Genomic DNA, 9,331 nt, shown 5'->3' with positions numbered 1-9,331 from the left:
ACCGTAGCTAACCCAGAAATAAGTTACATCAAAGAACTACATATTGTTAAAAAAAAACCAAACAACAAACAAACAAAAAACCGGACACTTTATAAACAAACTTCGTTCCAGGTTTTCGAACATACAGCTGCAGTTTCTGTCTTCAGTATCAATGACACAGTCCGGTAATATAGGTGCTTTCCAAATCATGGTAGATCAGGGAGGGAGCAAGTCTGAGGTCAAATCTTTGGTAATTTTCTTATGATGTGTTTTTAGACTTTTTATATCTTCATATTATTATGGATTTGATTTTAGTTTTTTTCTTAACATCTTAGGTAAAATTCCTAAATCAGATCTGCGAAGTTCATTTGTATCCTTCTAGAGCAAAAAATAAAGACATGATAAAGTAGATTTGGTTATAGAAAAATGGGTCTGACACCTGCCTCTGTAAAACCATATACACCTGCCCGCTGAAAACTGAGTTCAGCTCTGGCATTGTGTCAGAATTTTCCTGTCTTCAAAATCTCATGATTACAATTCTTTCTACTGGGAGGGTTATAAACCGAATGGGAATCCCTTTTCAGAATTTCCCACCAATAACTCTATCTGTGTTTGTTGATTAACGGGTATTGTTCTTCACACGGAGTCAAATTTCATAGGTGAGACGTGTTGCCATTTTGCTGCCTTTCATTCTCTCATTAAATATCTCCTCAAACCTTCGATTCTGTTTTGGAGTGAAATGGTTCTTCCAATCACCAACAACACCTAGGAGAGCAGGAACAGAAAAAAGGATGGTGAGGCTAACAATATATAGTGCAGAAAATTATTTAAAGGCAGCCCAGTTTTGTTAATGTTGCAGTTGGCACAAATTATTAATATATTATTAACCGTAGTCTCTGCGGTAGGTCATGATCATGAGTAATTGTTTTATTGGTCTGGTGAAAATCCGATGGAAGCAGCTGGATCATCACCCATAAAGGGTGTTAAACCCTCAGCCTCAGATTTGTTTAGTGCCATCAACACTAGGTGGTACGTGAAGAGCAGCAGGTTTCCTAAATGGAATTAGAGCTCTTGGTCATCTCAGTGGAGGCATCTTGCTGCACCTTAGATGTATGGAGTTAAAGGTCTCTCTCTGGGCTCTTTCACAGTCAGTGGAGGGAAATGGTTACTTCCTGGCTGAAATCCATCTCATCTAAAACTCATCTAAACATCTAAAACTCATCCAATGAATGGGGTGCCAAAAGCAGCCATATGTCTCCATCGACTAAAGAAGACTCCTAAAAAAGGAGCCCAGAGTGGCGTGATAGATGACTCACACCTGCTCCTAATCTCTAGAGCTTTCACTGGTGAGATGGCCCACTAATTGGGCAGCTAACTACTTCTGAGTGACCATGCACACTCATGTCCAGTAAAGTGTTTCAATTGTTATCCAGTTCAAGCAAACAGGAAATTATTTTTTTAAATGACATATTTTAATGAGACAATGCTTACAGTTTTCCCTCGTGCATCCTCTAGAGACCCTCCATCCCAAAACTGCTGACTAAACCAGCAACCCAGACAGCAAGGCCAAGACAAGAGAGCCTGAAGAATAATACATGTATATAAATCTTCTGAAAAGTGGCTGAAACTGGCTAAACCCCTGGGATTTGCATAGGAACTACCCGGAAGTAAAACTGTTGGGAGTTTTTAAATTTTTCAATGTAGCTTTGTTGAAGTTTGCTGACCTAGAAAAGTGCATCTGAGCTTTTTGTTTGTTTGCTTTTTACTGACAGGTTGTATTTTGGGATTTGTTTCAGCACATTGGTAAAAATATTCTGAATTAGCAAAATTTACCATTTCCCTATTTATATGTGAACACAAATTTTTCTTAGTTGAAACAACTCTTAGTTTTAATCTGTCAATTATTGTTCAAAAATTGACTAAGTAAAAATAATCAAAATCCATCTAAACATGATGGTTTTGATTGACTTATCCGAATCCAAGCAAGCTCCTGAAATGTCAATAGCAAGAAAATGGCTCCTGCAGGCATTTTTAAGTCACATCTGAGCTAAGCGCTGTTGAAGATTCTACCGCGGATTCCAGCTTGGCCAAGGTCTGAAGGCTACCTATGAGGCCATCAGGTGGCTGAGTCATCCATTCTTCTGTTGTTGTCACTGTCAGCATATTCCTTTTTCAGGAACATTTCAATAAGATAAGCAGTGGTATGGAGGATAAAGGCTACGAGCTGTCTCCTTTGCAAGGAATGTGCCTCGCTCTTTCTCGTTCTAGTAAACGAAGTGACCTTCGCAGGTGATATCAGAGGGGACATGTTGTAAAAGACTGAGGAGGTCAACTTTGAGATAAAAAGAGACAGATAAAGAGTAATGCTTTGTGAACCTTTCCTTTTAGTTGAAAAGCTCACATAGAGCAATAGCTGTCAGACTGTTGTTCAGACTCCTCTGTGCTTCTCTACTACAAGCCTGCATTTGCCACCAGAGAACTTAGAAAACAAAGCGATTGTTAAGATGGCTTCAAACTGAAGAGTCTTGCCACTGATTCCCAGGGCTGACCCAAAGCGTCACTACAGTCTGGGAAAGACCTGGACTGCAGCCCCTGGCTGAATTCCCACTCCTGCTGTGTTAAGCCCAGCCCAGGGAACTTACCTTTTCGGAAAATCAGCTTCCTGTTGGATGTCAGTGCACAAACAGTGTGACTGGGATCACTGTTTTCCTTTTCTGTGTTGCTTTTCATCTCTGAGAAGGAGGACTTCTTGCAGATGTCTTGGATATCATTATCACTGATGTTTAAACAGAGGAACAGACTAATTTCCTTTACAATCTTAGGAAGATCCTGAGGTACAAGAAAAATAAAGCTTTTATTTTTCTGAGCTGATTATCAGACTTTTAGCTGATATGAAAATTATCCTTTTTATTACATACCAAGTTTATCACACATTTGTTTGCTTTCAAGCAAAGCTAAACATGTCATTGACCTGTGTAGATGACAGGTACAGTAAACCAGATTCCCCTTTTACCTATACTCACAGAAACGAGTAAATGCTGAGTATGGGATTTCAAATACAGTTACATTGCAATTTTACTCCCAATTCAGGCAAAGCGTTCTCCTGTCTCTAAGAATTATTTCACTGGCAATAGAGAAAAATGCAAAGCTCAGCTTCTGTATATGTGGCTTATTTCATTAGAGGTGCTATATCTAGAGGTCCAAGAAGTGACTCAGGATCCAAAATGGCTTGTTTATATTCCTTGTAGTGGATACTTCTGTTTGTTTGGTTTTTTTTTTAGCTCCAAAAAAATGAACAAAACTATTTTAGTGGAAAGACTAGAAAGTGTTTTCTACGCTTCCAAAGATTTTTTCTCTGAAAGATAAGGTATGTTGATATTTGACTTTTTTTTTAAGACTGGCAAAGCTGTTTCTGCATCATAATTTCCTTTCATCAGCTTTTTTCCTATTCCTTGCAGCCTCTAATTTTCTTGTTTATTGGCATCACAGGCCCCACTGACCATGAGTAGTTCTGTTGTCTTACATCACTTTTTGAAAATTTCACCTGAAATTTCAGACATAGCAGGTTAATGTGTGGCCCTCAACAAATGTCCTTCGTTGGTCTCTCCATAGGACCAAGAATGAGGAACTTAAAATTCTTCCTGTATCCTGAAAAAAATCATGTAATATGTGTCCTACTCTACATCTATGAAACGCAACTCTCACAGGATTTGATATTTATATAACTTGTGCAGTCAGAATTACTTCACTAATATGAAGTTCTATGCAAATAAAAAAATATGCCAAAAGACATACATTCATATTTTTCTTTCTCCTTTTTCATTATAATTTGCTCTTTGATACTGTAATGATGTTAATTTACAAGTAATGCATTCTGAAATAAGAGCAGAGAGCATATTTACCTTCTTCATGTCTTCATAGAACAAAAACAGGACGTTTTTATCACTTTCATGTTCTTCCCAACTTAGGAAATGATCAAACCAGGATCCACAGACAACTGAAAAGGAATCCCATGTAAAAGAGATTCATATAAACATTATTCAGAAATAACTCTGACTCCACCTAGCACATTTAGGGGAACAATCCCTTCCTTCATAGTGTGTACTCTCTGTTCTCCTAAACTGGAATAAATTCTTTTTGTGAGGCGACTCCAACTTACAATCCAACTTACATTCTTGCTGGAATTTGGTTTTGTATCAGAGATGCAGATACTATTCTGAGATATAATTCTGTAGTGGAAACAGGCTCCAAATCTAAGTAAAGGCCAGTAATGAAGGGAAATGTACTGGCCTAACAAGATCTGAACATCTTGGCAAATGTCTCCATGTTTGTGGTCACAGCTAGAAATATGATCACTTCACTAGGAAATGAAATAAGGAGTCTGTTAAATGGAGCACACTATTGTTAGCTGTATTTTTTCCCAGCAGTGATAATTTTAAAAGTCAAAGAAGAATTATGTAAACAGGTTATTATGAAAATACGTCATTCAGTGAATGACATAGATAACTTCTGGTTTTATAGATGACTCATAGGACTTGTTTTCCTGAATGCTCCTTTTGTTGAACCATGGGAGGAGAGCTAAATTTCAGCTTTCTTCTAAGAAACAAAATTCTGACCCTTCTGATTGAATGACAAGATGGATTGCATTGCTAGATGTGTGGAAAGACTCCTGAGGGGGATGAGAGGAGGCTTGGACAGAGCAATCGCAGCCAGCCTTCTCCAGAACGGTGGCTTTGCTTCAGACTGCTGCCAGAAGAGTGTAATATTGTAACGGGTGTCATTTTGGTTGGAGACCTTGAGATGTAATTAAGTATTTTGCTGAATGCTTCAGTCTATAGCCGCCTCCTGCACATAAAGCACTGCCTAACTGCAAGGCATGTGTGCTCCACAGTGTGCAATTAAACCCTGCTCTCTTGGTCAGTCACACTGGAGAAGTGGCCAAAGATAGCATAGAATAGCCCTGTTGGCTTCAGCGGTACAGCATACAGTCTTGGAGGCTCCAGGTACAGCATCACAGCTGCCTCTGTGTGTCCTCACCCTTGTTCTGAATGGAGAGTAATTCTTCAAGACTACTACAGGATCTGAATCAAGCAGCACAGCCCTCATATGTTTGTGTTAGGAGCAAAAATGACAAACCCTCTCGCTATCACCTCTTACATAAATTTCTATTGTAACCAATACAATTATATTTTTGTAAGCGCACAGAAAATAGAAGGTGGCTGCTAAGTTACAGATAAATGGTAGATGCTTTTAAAATTTAATATAACCCTCTTTTCTTTTTTTACTATTGAGTGTTCAGAGTTGATACTAAACAAGCCAAGATCCCGCAAATCACTGAAGCACGTGCCTTAGGGCTGCTCTGCACTAGGAACACAAGCTCTGAGCCAAAGCCCACACAAGTCAGTAGGCAAACCGACTTCTGGATCTTTGATGTAAGCCCATGATGACTGCAATGGCACTTTTCTTTCGAAGTTTTCAAGCGGATCTGTCATTGTTGCTGTTATCATCACTTATGGTTGTACAGCAGCAACATGTCCTCAAAGGAGTAATAAAACACTAAAAATGGGAGTGGATAACTGGAACACGGTCCTGTTGTCAGCCTCCATGCCACCTCTGTCACTCATAAAAATCTCACTCTTGTCCTTGGTCTTTGGACCCCACTACTACGACAACACATCAGGCAGAGCGTGTGCAGCAGGGCTTTAGGAAAGCATCTAGACTCCCTTTGAAGGGCCACCCAAGGCTGTCTTTAACATGAGAGAAGACACTACACCTGCAAGCATAGCTCTCAGTGCAGCCTGGGGATGGTCTCCCCATGTGCCCCATTGCCTGCAATCCAGCACGGCAGTGAGCCTCACAGAGCTGGCTGAACACCTTCAGACAGAGCGCCTGCCCCATCGGCCCGCTCGCCGAGGACGGGAGCTGGCAGTGGTGAGCCCAGCTGCCCTCGTATCTGCTTGGGGGGAGCTGTATATGCATACCTCCTCTATCAAAGTTTAAACATTAATTCTTGGTGGGAAGCAGTCTGTTATTGTGGTTTGCAAGACAAGGATGGAAATGTTTTAACACAGGCAAACTGGCGTCAGAATCAAGAAATTGTCAGGGGTTTCAGAGTGTTCGTGAGGAGAAATTAAATCAGTAACTTGTCTGTGAGAATATGTTTTTTAACAGCTATGTCAAAGAACAGCAAAAACCTGCAAAGAGCAGTTGTGCTGAAATAATGCAGCTGCTTATCAAAATGTCTCCTCACAGAGCTGAAGATAGCATCCTATTATTTGCTCTTGTTTAGTTTGGCGTTAGAATTTATCCTGAAAAAAAATACCCAACCAAAGCCATATGAATAAGGAGTGCAATAAGGAGTTTTCACACAGTTCACATTTCTTAACTCTTTCTGTACTTAATAAGCTACTGTAAAGTGCAAGGAGAAAACATAACATTTATCCTTACCATCTCCTTTTAAGAACAAGTCAAAAAAAGCAGTCCAGGTGTCAATGGTGGGAAGGTTTGGATTTTCTCTGTAGTAATGATACATGGAAACTGCAGTATCTTTTGGATTTCTGCTGATGTAGATCATCTGTAAATGAAGATTATATGGTTATCAATTATTATATTCTTCCTTTATTTTAGAGGAGCTCTGTGCATCAATGTAGCATTTTCACACGCAGTTTGCAGTGTCAAAACCCCTTCCTTTAGGATTCCTCCATCGGAGACCATGCCATTAAAATAGAGGTGTATTTGTCCCTACTTAGGCAGAAATCAATAGTGGTTAGTAAACAATTTCATGTGGACAGGTGTGTTTCCTGTAGCTGGGTAATGTTTATATGTTATAAAAGAGGCTGTGTTCATTTTAGCTCATGAGTCAGTATACTATCTCATAAACCTAACATATGAAACCATTTGCTAATTAATATTCACAGGACAGCTGCAAAACATAAATCTTAGCCTTTCATTCAAATTAGCTTTGTCCCAAAAGTCTGGATCTGAGTAACCCTGACATTTTGGACTTCTAACCTAAAATCGGAGGCCCAGAGCTCATTTTTAAACACCTCCCATATCAGCTTGGGAGGAACCCAAAACTGTGATCTGAATCCACCTCCCACATTTCAATTCTCCTCTGTTTGCCCAATATCTCTTTGGGTCTTCACAAAGCTTCAGTAGGAGAGGCAGAGTATCTTCACCCCCAGAACAGCCTGTAAGTACCCAAATAACTATTTTCTAAGTCAGTGCTTCAGCCACTAGGAAGTGGGGCCATCCATGAGAACACCCCCCGTCCCTAATAATACATTTCTGATTGAAATATATATCATAAATATCTTTCAATATATTTCAATATATATTCCAATATATATTGAAATATGTTGATATTGTATTTTGTGCGGTGCCTGGTATACATATCACCCCATGAGAGCGGTGGGGCAGGAGCAGAACCCAGTCCCTAGCCCAAGTCTCTGCTCATGCTGCCTTCAACTGTCAGCTGTGTCTCCAAAATTCACAGCAAATCACTTCTGGAAACTGTAAGTCATTTAAAAATTATTAAGGATCAACAAGACAAAAGAGATTCCAAATAGACACTTAACATATCTTACTGCTTTCATATATTTTTGCCTTACCTTGCATTTTTTATTCTTAAAATTTGGAGGTAACATGTTGTAGTCTAAGTGCGTTGGCATGATTCTCTTTGATGAGAGTTTATTCAATTCCTCCAGTTTGGATATGTCTCCAAATTCAATGGGAGATGTTAGTGTAATTTGAGTATTGTAAAGCCTTGTTAGAATTCCTGCAAGCCAGTGAGTGCCTGCAGAAAAGTAATTTTAAGGGGAAAAAAATAAAAAAGAGAAAAAGGAATATTTCTTACTGAGAAGATACGTGGAACATGCATTTTGCATATGGGAACAGCTTGCTAGTGCACAAGTGATACTTTTAATCTCCCAGATTCAGGAAACTTTACGTAACTGAATAATCCCATCGGCTCGAAATGCATAAATACTGGAAAAATTAGGGCTGTAGCTGAAGTGCAAAGTAACTCTGTGAGAAGTGTTAATAGTGGTACCAAAACAATCTCACGAGACAAACTGCTTGTCAGCTGAGAGGTGGTTATATTATTTTTATCATTAATTTTAGAATAACCTGGACGCTTTTTTCCTTTTAGTACTTTGAGTCTGTATATTTGGGTAGTACTGATTGAGCTGCTTCTTTGGTGTGTGCTTCTGTGTGCAAGTGAGGCAGGGGAGAGGGAATAAGAAATTAATAAAACTACAGCCAAGAACCATACAAATAACTTAATACGACTCTTGACTTGCTCATAATTGAATGTAGAAAGTCCTCAGGAAAATCCTTCAAGTACAGATTTTGCTTACAAGAAATAAATATCTATTTGCTTTCCAAAACCACCTGAGATATTTTCAATTAAAGAATCAAAATTCAGATAAATGACCCATATTTTTTTGTAACTTGAACACTTACTGACAGAATAATGTTTTCACATGCTGAAACATCCTTCCCTGTTGTTTGTATGCAGACATTTCCCAAGTAGTTTAAGCAGAGAACATGAAACAAACAATTGAGATTTCTTGCAATTAACATCTAAAAGTGGAGCTTACCAGATTTGGGGTAGGAGACCAAAAGGATGTCATCTTCTCTAGCATCAAAAGTATCCAAGGACTTTAAAAGTTCTGGAGAAGACCTGGTGGTAAAGGAAATCCCCTTAAACTTGTGAATGAGTTCTGCCTCACTGGGGTTGGACATGTTTGCTTAAGGCTTGGACTCCTGCAAATCAGAAAATGGTGAAATGAGAAAAGGATTTAAGAGTCACTTCTAAGTCAGATGGCTTAAAGTGACAAATTGAGACCAAGTAATGCAAACTTCATGCTTATATACTTTGCTACACACCATGGAGTTCTATCGGATATTGATTTTTCCAGGTAGTTGTTAAAGGTAACTGAAATGTTAGACGTAACTTGATAAATGACTAAAATGCAGAGTCATGAAAAGTTATGTAATTTGTCATTTATTAGCTCTCCAGATAAAGTAATGCAGTGATAGTAAATGCATTAATTGTGGAAAATTTCAAGAATGAACATTATATGCTTAATATGATTATTCTATAAATTCTACTTTGTTGGAAGCTGTTTTAGTTTCCAAGGAAAAAGATACATCTTAAAATACTTTTTATGAATACAAAACCAGTGTCTTACTTTATGTGAATGAAATACTTTTGGTTTTGCTTACCAAATATACAACAGCCTGAATTTTCAAAAGTGCAAATTGATTCCAATTGTTTAAATTTTGTGATGTTAAGGAACCAGTTTTTTGAACAGTTTAGAATTTCAGCCTGAGGCATCTTAAAAACAGG

General features: G+C 38.5%; 1 protein-coding gene across 1 annotated transcript; it reads right to left on the bottom strand.

The window, feature by feature from the left end:
• Nucleotides 1–625: 625 nt before the first annotated feature.
• On the bottom strand, nt 626–8,724 carry LOC104043590 (sulfotransferase 6B1). Its single transcript, XM_009503246.1, has 6 exons — nt 8,580–8,724; nt 7,590–7,774; nt 6,427–6,553; nt 3,882–3,976; nt 2,622–2,808; nt 626–744 (listed from the first exon to the last, which is right to left on the bottom strand). The coding sequence occupies exons 1-6, from the start codon at nt 8,722–8,724 to the stop codon at nt 626–628; spliced, it is 858 nt and encodes a 285-aa protein (XP_009501541.1).
• Nucleotides 8,725–9,331: the final 607 nt, after the last annotated feature.

This window comes from Phalacrocorax carbo, chromosome 1 (genome assembly GCF_963921805.1).
Source record: "Phalacrocorax carbo chromosome 1, bPhaCar2.1, whole genome shotgun sequence".
Classification (NCBI taxonomy): Eukaryota; Metazoa; Chordata; class Aves; order Suliformes; family Phalacrocoracidae; genus Phalacrocorax; species Phalacrocorax carbo.
This window is presented reverse-complemented; position numbering and strand designations above follow the sequence as displayed.

What these genes read in the sequence shown, in the direction of transcription:
- LOC104043590 (XM_009503246.1), bottom strand. Translation starts at nt 8,724, where the DNA reads ATGTCCAACCCCAGTGAGGCAGAACTCATTCACAAGTTTAAGGGGATT. An exon ending in TCTATGAAGACATGAAGAAG is followed by an intron (nt 2,809 to 3,881) that starts GTAAATATGCTC and finishes CTTGTACCTCAG; the next exon opens with GATCTTCCTAAGATTGTAAA. An exon ending in GAAGCTGATTTTCCGAAAAG is followed by an intron (nt 745 to 2,621) that starts GTAAGTTCCCTG and finishes CTGCTCTCCTAG; the next exon opens with GTGTTGTTGGTGATTGGAAG.